This window comes from Elephas maximus, chromosome 2 (genome assembly GCF_024166365.1).
Source record: "Elephas maximus indicus isolate mEleMax1 chromosome 2, mEleMax1 primary haplotype, whole genome shotgun sequence".
Taxonomy (NCBI): Eukaryota; Metazoa; Chordata; class Mammalia; order Proboscidea; family Elephantidae; genus Elephas; species Elephas maximus.
In genome coordinates, this window is record NC_064820.1 from 121,904,758 (window position 1) to 121,919,486 (window position 14,729).

Genomic DNA, 14,729 nt, shown 5'->3' on the forward strand with positions numbered 1-14,729 from the left:
AACATAATTGCCACCTATCCCACCTCAAAGGGTAGTGGAGTGAAAAAGGATGGTTTTTAGATGAGAGACTTGAACATGCCCAAAACTGACGGAAAAGAGGGAACAGAGCAGCAAAGAAACTTGAGGGGATAAGATTCAGGGCAAAGGCTTGGGACCCTTACAGTGTGACAGGAGAGAAAAGGATGGGTAAGAAGCAAGTAAGTGTGTGGGCACGGGTGGGGGTATTCAAGAAGTTGGAAAGCTTCTACCTGATTGCTTTTATTGTCTGGATGAAGCAAAAGAAAATTTCACTGGTGGAAGAGGACATTTACAAGCTGACTAGATCTGCGTGCTGTATATCCACCCCCTTCTTTGACTTCTTAAGTCATAGGGTAACAGATCCAACAGCCTGATTCTCAAAGCCAGATTGATTTCCATATTCTGAGAAAACCTCTAATTAAAGAGAACTTCTGCTTTTGAAGGAATAATCTGTAAAGGAACCTAAAGTGACAACTTTAAAATAAGGCAGGATTATAACTACTAATTTTAAAACCAGAATAAGTACTGGGACCATATATATCCTTATTATTGCTTTCAATATTAACAAAATTCATCTTCAAAGGATCTCCAACAGTGTTTAAGAGATCTAGAGCTTCATTTTCTCTCTCCTTTGCTCCAAATGGTTTCCTTCTTCTCCTGACTCCATAGTTTGTTCGTTTCTTTTCAAGAACATCATCAGCAATACGCTTTCCTCCAACTTAGTTTCAAGAAATGCCTTCTACATATTTAAAAAAAGCAAAGAGCTTTCATTTATTCTCAAATTGGACACTACAATAATCCTGAGAACAAGGGAGGAGAAGCGTTATTATTCTCAATAAAGGAGATCAAGATTCAGAAAAGTGTGACTTGCTCAAAGTCACACATCTAGTTAGGAGCAGACGAAGACTCAAACCCGTCCTGTGACTCCAAAGGCAATTACTGTTCTGGTACATCACACTCTATTTATGGTGACTTCTGAAAACCCAAAAGGTGGCTCAAAGTCCTTCCAGCCTCAGATTAATTTCATATTTACCCACAATTCAACCATTTCTTTAAATGAAGAAGTCTGCATTGTAATTTCAATGCTGCACCTATCATTAACGGATCTCACCATCCCTCTCCCATAATTAAGATCCTAAATAAACTTGAAGCATCAATTAATATCGCTTTCTCATTATCACTCGCCTACTCACTTTATCTTCCTCTTTCAAAATAAAACACAAGATCTTATAGCCATCTGGGGATGCACATGAAGGCTTAATGTCAGGGAAACCCTAAGCATCTGCAGCAGTAGGAGGTATGAGATTATTATCCAGGGAAAACTGTAACACAGCCTCCGACAGTTAAAACGAGCCATAAGGCAACCAGATAGTACATTTAAACATGCCAAGATTAAGCAAGATTTGAAAAATTATCTCTATTTTATCTGAGCTCATACATTCAAGAGGCAAAAGTTAGTTTTTTCATGTCATTTGCATCAAAACAACATGAGTTAATAGTTTCTCCTTCTAAGTTTGTCATCTTATTTTTACTTAAAACCCGTAATACAACAGCTACAATGAATGCTAAACCTTAGAAGAGAAAAAACATGTTTCTGGTGTTAATATAAAACTTAAAAAAAAAATTAAAAAAAAAAAAACTTCAATGAACAGAACTAAACTAACTGCTAATTCTTCTGCAGCAATAATGGACATTGTTTGAAATTCTCTAGCATTTTATAATATTTTCTTTATAAAGTAAAAGAAAGGAAAGACAGATAAGGTCTATATAATTTTAGCAAGACAGTCAATCTTTCCAGACAGGGTCTGACACACTAGCTAAGATCAGGAAACTATATTTTTCTCTGATAGGAAAAATGTTATTTCAAAAATATGAATGTAATGCAAGATACCTTCTATAGTCTTCAACTTCATCGTTCAGTATAGATTTACAGTTCTGCTATACTGACTTATGGACCATATGGGAGAGAATTCAGCGCCCTTTTCTCTTCCTTTAAAGTGTGAATTTAATGACCGCTTACCTTTACACAGCTACTTCTTTCTGCTGAAAGCTAACCAACACCCAATTTTTTACTCCTACCTTGTAAAATCCTCCTGCTAAACAGAACAGATTTTGAAACTAGCTTGAGAAAAATCTTAAGTTAACACCATCAACAGCATTCCATTTGCCTGCCTCTTTTCATCCTAGCACATTCCTGGGGCCAAGGCATAGTAACACCACTCACAGATAATTATGTCCCTCACTGAATGGGCCTAAACGACCCAGCAGAGGCTGGGGGGACTGATGAAGGAAAAGTAGGAAACTTTTTTCAATAGGCATTAAATAGCACGAAAAATAAAAGGTAAGCCAATTAGGGTATTTTTAAGGTAAATGTATGAGTATTTTGCATAAGACCGTGTCTATCTGGGAGCCCTACCTGAGGTGAAGATCTTTCTTAGATTAAACCAAAAGTCAGGTTAACGAATATCCTTCATCACTCAAAATCATCACCTCTAAGTCTTTCCTTTATTCATCAGCCAAGAGACAGCTTTCAGCCTTATAACCACATAGAATCTATACTATTTTGATGAGTTTCTTAGTAATTCTCCACCATCCAACCACTCAGGAAGATCTTCTGAGCTAACCCTGGTGAACACTTGGGCATCAGACACCAAAAACCAGACTGCCTTTATTACTCTTACTACATCAGCCTCATGTAAAAACCCCTGCTTATTTTATTTCATAATTGCTCATCCAACTTTCAAAACTTAGATACACATCTTTTTACACTGGAAGTATTTCTTCTCTTAATTATTTACTTTCTTAAAAGGCAGTAATATCTGTCACTTTCAGAAACTAGCTACTTGCCTCTTAACACATATTTAATGCCTTATGAAGTCCCTTTAATAGCACAGCTGAAAAGCAATCATTATGATACAGTTGCACAAAATGGAACTCATGTAAGCCATCTGCAAAGAGGACTAGATACCTATAAGCATGTGCCCTGAAAATTGCAGACTTTGGGAGAAAGAGGAAAAAGGGCAAAGAAATTATCAAGGGAAAACATTCTTGATGTTTTCAAAGTCCTTTTCAGTTACAAAGAACCTAGCCATCCAAAACCACATTAGGAAAGGCCAGAGATAGAGTGAAATTTATAACCAGAAAAACATCATATGAAGTCACTGTACTCACCGTCTGATGGCTTCTGTCACAGTAACGCAGCCCAAAATAATCTATCTCCATGAGGTTTATGTGACGGAATACATGGTCAAGGACAACGGAACCTTTAGTTGACTTCTGCAAAAAGAATTCAGTTTGTTTTTTTTTTTTAAAAAAACAAGATGTCTTGTCTTTGTCAGCAGGGTACACTCATGGTTCTCATCTTTTATTAGCTCAGCTCACAATGCAAACAATTCTAGTGGCCCGTAGTTCCCTCTATAAGTTTTGGCTCAATTACAACGGAAAATGTGATTTAAAGTAAATAATATTAAAATGATTTGGGAAATAATCTTAAAATCTTGTTGTTGTTAGTTGCTGTCGAGTCGATTCCGATTCATGGCGATGTCACGTGTACAGGATATAATTGCACGAAACATAACTGCTCCAAAGGCTGTGACTTTTTGGAAGCAGGTCACCAGTTCTGTCCTCTGAGGCACCTCTAGGTGGGTTTAAATTAATGCAAGCTTCTTATAGGATTGTGGATTATCTTCAGGACGAAATTCCTCTTTTAATAAAAGATAGATAACCTTTTACATATGAAAAGCATCTGACACTTTCTTTGGCTAAAATTCCCAAGTCTTTAAAAAAGTGATTTTCACCTATATCGTTACTTCATAACTAAGACAGAAGATATATATAAAATTAAAATAACAATAGTCAAAGCTTTTGTTTTTAATCCTCAAATAATAAAATCATAGGTTAAAGCTGCTACTGTTCTATAAAGCCCTTGTGAAGATATTTTACATTATCTCTTTCCCATAAGCACAGACATTAAAAAAGCACTTCCTCTGGATGCCTTTTAATGCTGACAGCTATCTAAAATTCTAATCTCTCCTCTCCCCTTCCCACTATGTACACAGATACTTCAAATTAAGATTTTTATCATTTGACATATTAGACACCAATTATTCACATGTATAAAATAAACATTTAATTAGCAAGCACTGTTCCACATACCACATTAACCTTGAAAAATAATCCATTTCATGTGTACAGATACAGATTTTTCCTCTCTTTTGCCTATTATTGGCAGGTGTAGCAGGGTAGTAAAAGAAAATCCCTGAGAAGTCGCACCCTGTCGTAAGGAAGTAGGGCTTTGGTTCTTTGCACCTTCCCTAGAGAATTATCGTTACGTGCTTATCCACGTACAGTGAGTGCTCAGTCTTGCACTGCTTTCAGAAAATGGATTTTTAATGTAAGCAAAATGTTTTGATTAAACGTATTATAAAATGGGTGATACGAAGTGATAAAGGAGCCCTGGTAGGGCAAACAGTTAAGTACTTGGCTGCTAACTGAAAGGTCAGCAGTTCAAATCCACCATACAACTGTGCGGGAGAAAGACCTGGCGATCTGCTTCCATAAAGATTACAGCCTAGGAAACCCTGTGGGGCAGTTCTACACGGGTTTCCTATGAGTCAGCATAGACTCCAAGGCACCTAACATAATAACAGCATAAGGTGATAAATGTACACACGGGGAGAAGATACTTCTTTTTATAAATCCCATAGGTATTTTGTTTTTCTCTAAATTACTTTGGTTAAACTTAATTCATCCCCTTTTCAAAATCCATTAGATAATTTATAAACAAAAAGCCCTCCTAGAATGAACTTTTTGGTTGTTGGATATTTTCTGCTATAAAAACAATACCAAACCAAAAAACTCATTGCCATCGGGTCTATTCCGACTCATAGCGACCCCATAGGAGAGAGGAGAACTGTCCAACAGGGTTTCCAAGACTGTAATTTTTACTAAGGCTTACTGTTCTCCTACAGAGCGGCTGCTGGATTCAAGCCTCTGGTCTTTTGGTTAACAGCTGAGCTCTTAACCACTGCACCACCATGCCAACCACCAAACCCATTGCCATCAAGTCGATTCCAACTCATAGCAATCCTATAAGCAAAGTAGAACTGCCCCGTAGGGTTTCCAAGGATTGGCTGGTGGATTTGAACTGCTGGCCTTTGGTTAGCAGCTGAATGCTTAACCACTGTGCCACCAAAAAAAATAAATAAATCCATTGCCATCGAGTCAATTCCGACTCATAGCGAACCTAAAGGACAGAGTAGAACTGCCTCATAGGGTTTTCAAGGAGCATCTGGTGGATTTGAACTGCCAACCTTTCGGTTAGCAGCTGAACTCTTAACCACTGTGCCACCAGGGTTTCCACTGTGCCACCAGGGTTTCCACTGTGCCACCAGGGCTCCTTAATACCCCATTCAGTAAATGTCTCTTTGGGCTCAAGTACCTATGTATTTCTTTAGGGTAGAAGCTTGGAAGTGAAATTACACATCTGAAGGATTTTTGTTGTTGTTAGATGCCATCAAGTTATGACTCATAGCAACCCTATGTACAACAGAGCGAAATGCTGCCCGGTCCTGAGCTATCCTCACAATCATTGTTATGCTTCAGCCCATGTTGCAGCCACTGTGTCACTCCGTCTCATTGAGGGTCTTCCTCTTTTTCTCTGACCCTCTATTTTACCAAGCACGATGTCCTTCTGCAGTGACTGGTCCCCCCTGAGAACATGTCCAAAGTACATGAGACAAAGTCTTGCTATCCTTGCTTCCAAGGAGCATTCAGGCCATACTTCTTCCAAGATAGATACGTTCATTCTTCTGGCAGTTCGTAGTGTATTCAATATTCTTCACCAACACTGTAATTCAAAGGCATCAATACTTCTTCAGTCTTCCTTATTCATTGTCCAGCTTTCACGTGAATATGAGGTAATTGAGAATACCATGGCTTGAGTCAGGTGTACCTAGTCCCCAAAGTGACAACTTTGCTTTTTAACACTTTAAAGAGGTCTTTTGCAGAAGATTTGCCCAATGCAATGTGTCATTTGATTTCTTGACTGCTTCCATGGATGCTGATTGTGGATCCAAGTAAAATGAAGCCCTTGACAATTTCAATATTTTCTCCATTTATTGTGATGTTGTTTATTAGTCCAGTTGTGAGGATTTTTGTTTTATGTTGAGATGTAATCCATACCAAAGGCTGTATTCTTTGATTTTCATCAGTAAGTGCTTCAAGTCCTCCTCACTTTCAGCAAGAAAGGTTGTGTCATCTGCATATTGCAGGTTGTTCATGAGTCTTCCTCCAATCCTAATGTTGAGTTCTTCTTCATATGGTTCAGCTTCTGAGATTATTTGCTCAGCATACAGATTGAATAGGTATGGTGAAAGGATGCAACCCTGATGCACACCTTTCCTCATTTTAAACCGCACAGCATCCCCTTATTCTATTCGAACAACTGCTTCTTGATCTATGTGCAGGTTCCTCATAAGCACGATTACATGTTCTGGAATTGCCATTCTTCGAAATGTTACCCGTAATTTGTTATGATCTACACAGTCAAATGCCTTTGCATAGTCAATAAGACACAGGTAAACATCTTTCTGGTAGTCTCTGCTTTCAGTCAAGATCCATCTGACATCAGCAATGATATCCCTCGTTTCATGACTTCTGAATCCAGCATGAACTTCTTGTATTTGAAGGATAAGCGCACTTAAAAGTACAGTGGGTACTACCAAAAAGATAGTTAACAGTTCATTCAATAAGAGTACATATTTCCCCACACCGTTGCTAACATTTGAATTGAACAAATATTTTCCAATCTGATTGAAAAAAAAAGGGGAAGAGTCATTTTAATTTGCATTTTCCTGAAGCTAATAAAAGTAAACACCCTTTTATGCACTTACTAGCCAATTGTATTTCTTAGTATTTGGGTTAGGAACTTCCTACCCAAAAATTTACAAGCAAATTCTCCTAAATGCTTCTAATACTTACACAGTTTAGTACATTGAGCTCTTCAATACATCTGGAAATTATTTTTGTTCTTGGGAAAAGAACCTAACTTGTTTCCAAATGGATAGATAATAGCCCCACCATTTACTCTGTTACTACAGACTCATAATTTCCCTTTTGACTTAAAGCAATTTTATCATCTACTAAATTAATCCACATTGTATACTGTGGATTATTCCTGTATTCCTGGACCAATGCCCAAAATTGTCTTTGCCTATTCTTGGACATTTTTCTCTGCTAGAGGAAGTTTAAAACTAGCTTGCCAATTTAATAAACAATTCTGTTGGGATTTTGATTGAATTAAATTTAATTAACAGACTGAATGACTTGGGGAAGATGATATCTTATTTACAAAATGAAACTTAGATGGCTTTCTTTTATAACCTTCAAGAAACTTTAATACTTTTCTTCATGTAGGTCTTGCAAAATCCCACTTAGGCTCTGTGACAGGCAGAATTTCCAAAATGACCCCTGAAGATGTCCTTCTTTAATCCCTGGAATTTGAGAATATAATGAGATATCACTTCTGTGACTGTATTATGTTAGATGGCACAGCTGACCTTAAAATACTGAGAGTGTCTGGGGTGGGCCTGATCTAATCACGTGGGTCCTTCTTTTCTCTAGCAGAAGACAAGGCAGAAAGGAAAGGAAAAAGTGGAAGGCAGAAGGGAAGTCAAAGAGATTTGAAGTGTGAAAAGGATTTGATACAATGTTGCCACTTAAAGATGGAGGGAGGCCAAGTGAGAAGTAATTTCAGCAGCCTCAGGAGCTAAGTGTAGGCCCTGGCTAAAACAGGATCTCAGTCTTACAACCACAAGGGTTGGATTCTGTCAACAATCTGGAAGACTTTGGAAGTGAACAGAATGTGAGAATCTAAGCAAAGAATTCAGCCATGCCATCCTGAACCTCTGACCTACAGAACTGTGGAATAATAAATGGTAGTATTTTTAAGCCACTAAGTTTGTGGCCTCAGAAGAAGGAACTGCCAATCTACTTCCAAAAACATCAGCCATTGAAAACCTATGGAACACAGTTCTACTCTGACACACAGGGGGTTGCCATGAGTTAGTATCAACACGATGACAACTGGAAAAAAAAAAAAGTTTGTGGTAATTCGTTATATAGCAATAAAAAACTTATTTTATAAGAAAGCAACCGATTTTTCTACTTAGGTGTAATTCCTAGCCATCTTGCTAAATGCTTATTATGTAAAATAGCTTATATATGGAATCTTTTCAGATAACTACATTTTCTACTAATAATAAGAGTCCTTTTCAAAATGTCTCCTCCCATATTTATTTCTTTTTCCTTACTGCATTTGCTGGGACTTCAAATAGAAGGATGATTGGTAGTTGTGACAGCTTGCATCCTTAGCTTCCTCCTGGCTTTAATGAGATTTCTTCCAAAATTTCACCACTAAGTATAATGATTATTTGTGGGTCCTGGTTAAAAATAATTTGTATGCCTCTCCACCACCCGTCTCTCAGTTTGTTGTACAGTGATGGCTTGTGTGTACCTGTGATGCTGAGAGATATGCCACCAGTATTCTGAATACCAGCAGGGTCACTTACCCATGGTGCACAGGTTTCAGTAGAGCTTCTAGAATAAGACAGACTAAGAATAAAGGTCTGGTGATCTACTTCCAAAAATTAGTCAATGTAAACCTTACTGATCATAACACAATATTTGTCCAGTGTAATGCTGGAAGCTGAGCTGAAAGGCACTCAACAGTGGATTCAAGCACACCAACAATCATGGTGTAGGACTAGGAAACATTTTGCTCTGTTTTACGTAGGGTCACCATGAGTTGGAGCCAACTCAACAGCAACTAACAACGTTTTCACTAGAAACGTTATCTTTTTCATACATATAATCTATTTATAAAGCATAAAAATGATATAGTCTACTCATGAAGAATATACAGAAAAACAAGCTTGGAAAACCAGCTCAGTAGTTTGATAAGTATGTGAAAATTGCAAAAATTTCATGCATAGGGGTAAACCATCATTTTCCAAAACTATCATCCCAAAAATACGAGAACATCATCTGTAGATCCTCTGTGACCATTTTGCTTTTATATAGAATCTGGCTGCTGAAAATACAGGTTTCCCCCACTATCGAAAGTAGAATGTTCTTATGAAACCTTTTATAAGTTGAAATGGTGTAAAACCAAGAAGAAATTACCATGAATTTATATGGGAAAAACTTCTGAGCAGTTCCAGGCCCAAAAAATAGCCTACCAAATCATACCAAACAACACATAAAACCTAAAATAACACTAACATAGAGTGTTTACAGACACAATTCAAATCTATAACACCTTGATGCCAAGACACTGAGTGTAGTTCCCAGGGAAGGAGCTTGGTGACGCCACTCTCGAAGTCTGCCTCTTTAAGAGCTCGCTGCAAAATGAATGCTGAACACTAGTTTTGCTTTTTGTCTTTTTTTTTTTTTTTTTTTTCATAAAAGCCAAAATCCTCTTCAGATTTTTTTTGGTTACCAAAAACAGGTACTGATGTAGGTCTCTCATAAAAGTGAGGGGGCGTAAAGCATACTTTCGAAACTCGAGGGATACCTCTACTTTACAAATATTATCTTTTAGCAAATTCTGTTATTCTCTACGGAGACAACACAAGTAAAGCCTCCAGTGTTATGCAATAAATTCAGTGCTGACCTAAGAAAAAACATGTCTCATGATTCCCTCTACAGTTTTCTGTACAGCATGGGTGTGTCTACACAAGCACCTGGAGCTGAGTGAGGCAAGCCTCAGAACCACTGTATGTCTGTCACCACTTCCAGCAAACATGTACATGAAAACCTCTTCTCATCTGTCATACTGCAATATGACAAGACTCACAAAGCCTGGATGCCAGCAGCAAATTAGCTACTGGGGTGGGGGCGTACATTTCCAGCTCACATATCTGTCACCCTTGCCCTACTGACCTCTTCCAACAACCTGCCTTCAATTTTATTTTATTGTTACACCTTCTGCTCTTAAATGTATGGATAATTTCATTCTTCATATGTGTTCTTCATAGAGATTATCTGTGGGTTTATACTTTGCAGTTAAAGTTGAAAGATGATTTTGGAAGAAATAATCTTTGAATAAATAAGAACTGATGGAGTAGTGACATGAGAGTCAAAGTAGGACCTGAAGTATACTGGGCAAGGTAAGGAATGTGTCAGTACCCAAATACTGGGAAAATGACAAGTAAGTAGCATCAAGGATATTATAAAAGACTCATTCACTCAAATATTTATTGAGTGCCTAGTACATGCTGGCAAATGATTAATTTCTGGAAAATGGAAAAAGGTCACCAATAAATGACAAAGGAGAGGAAGACACACCCAGAATACAAGAGGGATTTAGTTTTCATCATCAGGAAAACAAAAAAGACAGAACAAGAGACGAGAAGAAAACAAATAATTAAAGGGATTTTCTGGCTTTTTATAATTCTTTTCTGAAGAACTTCATTTAAACCTTACAAAATATTCATTTACCTCTAAAATGAGAGTAAATAAATGTCTCTGACATATTTCTGGGTTGTGAATTATATGCCACTTAACTCTCAGCAAATATGGACAGATTACTTTCATTACTGACACACTAGCAAATTCTAGAAAGAGCAGAGCTACGAGAGGCTTATAATCTTAAAGAAAGACTACTAAGTAGGTAAAACTTATTTGAAAATACCATCATGAGGCTTTCAACCAGAACAAAGAATTCTTCAAATGAGTAATAACACCTCTGCAGATTAACAAGACATCACAAACAGGAAAGGCAGGTTTTTGCCAGCTGCATAGAATGATAACTCTTACATTCTAGACAAACAGCTTACTCCTTCACAAAGGGAAAATCAACCTTACAAAAAATCCTTTAATGTTATGCCTTTAAAAATTCACTATATCTTCATTTAGTGTCTTTAACATAATAAATTCCAAGTTCTCTGGAAGAACATAGATCAATGTTAAAGTCTTTTAGCTTAGGTCCGTTAGGGTAAGTACAGTAGGGGCATGGGGGTGGGGACCTTCCTCAGGCAGACACTGTGAGCCACCATCTGGGGGTATCCGACTAAGAGTTACCCTCTTCCTCTAGGTGAAAAATTTGTGAAGAAAATCCTCATTCATCATAAAAATGAGCGAAATGTGATTATTTTCCAAGGTGCTATTTATGTTTTCTATGTAGAAAATTTTGTTCACAATTAGACAAACTCCTCTCAGACTTTAATCTAGTGTTTCAGCAGTGATGGTTCAGTGGCAGAATTCTCACCTTCCATGCAGGAGACCCAGATTTGATTTCTGGCCAGTGCACTTCAAGTGCAGCCACTACCCACCCATCTGTCACTGAAGGCTTGCATGTTGCTATGATACTGGACAGGTTTCACCAGGACTTCCAGACTAAGACTAGGAAAAAAGGCCTAGAGATCTACTTCCAAAAATCAGTCAATGAAAAATCTATGGGTCACAAAGATCAGATCCATTAAATAAATTATGGTATATTCACATAATGTAATATTACACAACAATTAATAATGATGAATCTGTGAAACACCTCATAACATGGAGGAATCTGGAAGGCATTATGCTGAGTGAAATTAGTCAGCTGCAAAAGGACAAATATTGTTTGAGGCCACTATTATAAACTCAAGAAATAGTTTAAACACAGAAGAAAATATTTTTTGATGATTACGAGGGTCGGGAGGGAGGGAGAAGGGTATTTACTAATTAGATAGTAGACAAGAACTATTTTAGGTGAAGGGAAAGACAATACACAATACAGGAGAGGTCAGCACAACTGGACTAAACCAAAAGCAAAGAAGTGTCCTGAATACAACCGAACACTTCAAAGGCCAGAGTAGCAGGGGCAGGGGTCTGGTTGGGGATCATGGTTTCAAGGAACATCTAGGTCAACTGGCAAAACAAAATGTATTAAGAAAATGTTCTGCATCCCACTTTGGTGAGTGGCATCTGGGGTCTTAAACCCTAGCAAGCGGCCATCTAAGATACATCAATTAGTCTCAACCTACCTGGAGCAAAGGATAATGAAGAACAACAAAGACACAAGGTAAATATGAGCCCAAGAGACCAAAAGGGCCACATAAACCAGAGACTACATCAGCCTGAGACCAGAAGAACTAGATGGTGCCAGGCTACCACCGATGACTGCCCTGACAGGGAACACAACAGAGAATACCTCATGGAGCCAGAGAACAGTGGGATGCAGACCTCAAATTCTCATAAAAAGAACAGATGTAATGGTCTAACTGAGACTAGACGGACCCCAGAGGTCATGGTCCCCGGACCTTCTGTTAGCCTAAGACTGGAACCATTCCCGAAGCCAACTCTTCAGACAGGGATTGGACTGGACTATAAGACAGAAAAATGATACTGGTGAGGACTAAGCTCCTTGGCTCAAGTAGGCACATGAGACTATTCGGGCAGTTCCAGTCTGGAGGGGAGATGAGAAGGCAGAGGGGGACAGGTGCTGGTTTAATGGACACGGGGAATACAGGGTGGAGAAGGGGAGAGTGCCGTCCTATTAGGGGGAGAGCAGCTAGGAGTACATTGCAATGTGTACGTAAGTCTTTGGATGAGAGACTGACTTGAATTATAAACTTTCACTTAAAGCACAATAAATAAAAAAAAAAAATCAGAATAAATATTCAAATAGGGTCATGACTTATTAAGCTCTATGCATCTAGACCCTTCATGTTTAACACAACATATGTCACCTAATAAGTGATTGATAGTATCTGAACAAATGTTGATTAAATATAAAACTCAGACCCATACTCTTAAGATTGACAGGCTACTAATTTGAAGTTGAATAATATTTGTTGAAAAAAAGAGGTCATGATTAGTACTAAGTGGGTTAAATTTATGTACCCTCATTTAAAAAAAAAAAATCACTAGAAAGCGGATTTACAAAAACAGGGAGCTTTGCAGAAGCAGAGAGTCACAGATTTCCAGCGTAAACCTTCTTTGCCACACTCCTTAATATGAAATCGGATTATCCCCCATCTTCTGTAACGTTCCATTATATGCAATTACCTAAGGTTACATACCCCCATGTGTCTGTCAGTTTGTCGTAATATGAAGGCTTGCATGTTGTTGTGATTCTGGAAGCTATGCCACCAGTGTTCAGATACCAGTAGGGTCACCCATGGAGGACAGGTTTCAGCTAAGACAGACTAGGAAGAAGGACCTGACAGTCTACATCTGAAAAGAACTGGCCAGTGAAAACCTTATGAATAGCAGCAGAACACTGTCTGATATAGTGCTGGAAGATGAGACCCCCAGGTTGGAAGGCACTCAAAAGATGACCGGGGAAGGGCTGCCTCCTCAAAGTAGAGTCGACCTTAATGATGTGGATGGACTCAAGCTTTTGGGACCTTCATTTGCTGATGTGGCACAACCCAAAATGAGAAGAAACATCTGTAATCATTCATTAATAATGGGAACCTAGAATATACAAAGTATGAATCTAGGAAAATTGGAAATCGTCAAAAATGAAATGGAACACATAAACATTGAAATCCTAGGCATTAGTCTAGAGCTGAAATGGACCAGTATTGGCTATTTTGAATCAGACAATCACACAGTCTACTATGCCGGGAATGACAACTTGAAGAGGAATAGTGTTACAGTCATCGTCAAAAAGAACATTCAAGATCTATCCTGCAGTACAATGCTGTCAGTGGTAGGATAATATCCATACACCTACAAGGAAGACCAGTTAATACGACTATTATTCAAATTTATACACCAACCACTAAGGCCAAAGATGATGAAATTGAAGATTTTTATCAGCTTCTGCAGTCTGAAATTGATCAAACATGCAATCAGAATGCATTGACAATTACTGGTGATTGGAACGCAAAAGTTGGAAACAAAGAAGAAGGATCGTAGTTGGAAAATATGGCCTTGGTGATAGAAACAATGCCAGAGATCAAATGATTTAATTTTGCAAGACCAATGACTTCATTGCAAATACCTTCTCTCACCAACATAAACGGCCACTATACACAGGACCTCACCAGATGGAATACACAGGAATCAAACTGACTACATCTGTGGAAAGAGATGATGGAAAAGCTCAGTATCATCAGTCATAACAAGGCCAGGGGCCGACTGTGGAACCATCAATTGCTCATGTGCAAGTCCAAGCTGAAACTGAAGAAAATCAGAGCAAGTCCAGGAGAGCCAAAATATGACCTTGAGTATATCCCACCTGAATTTAGAGGCCATCTCAAGAATAGATTTGACTCATTGAACACTACTGACAGAAGACACCAGATGAGCTGTGGAATGACATCAAGGACATCATACATGAGGGAAGCAAGAGGTCATTGAAAAGAAAGAAAAGAACAAGATGGATGTCAGAGGAGACCCTGAAACTTGCTCATGAATGTCCAGCAGCTAAAGCAAGAGAAATGATGAAGAAAAAGTACTGACCAGAAGATTTCAAAGGGTGGCTCAAGAAGACAAATTACAGTATTATGATGACATGTGCAAAGAGCTGCAGATAGAAAACCAAAAGGGAAGAACACACTTGGCATTTCTCAAGCTGAAAGAACTAAAAAAAAAATTCAAGCCTCAAGTTGCAATAGTGAAGGATTCTATGGGGAAATATTAAATGACGCAGGAAGCATGAAAAGAAGATGGAAGGAATACACAAAGTCATTATACCAAAAAGAATAAATCAACATTCA

The 14,729-nt window shown here is 38.2% G+C and overlaps 1 protein-coding gene across 5 annotated transcripts in view; it reads right to left on the bottom strand.

Annotated features, from left to right (window-relative positions):
- EPB41L4A (erythrocyte membrane protein band 4.1 like 4A) overlaps nt 1-14,729 on the bottom strand; it is a 326,052-nt gene that overhangs the window by 189,175 nt on the left and 122,148 nt on the right. For 4 of the 5 annotated variants that reach the window (XM_049872199.1, XM_049872182.1, XM_049872172.1 and 1 more), the window contains exon 3: nt 3,190-3,294. The exons of the other annotated variant lie outside the window; for it this stretch is intronic. In XM_049872199.1, the coding sequence (XP_049728156.1) occupies nt 3,190-3,240 (51 nt within the window). In that variant the 5' untranslated portion in view covers nt 3,241-3,294. The remainder of the gene's footprint in view (nt 1-3,189; nt 3,295-14,729) is intronic. 5 annotated transcript variants of the gene reach the window in all.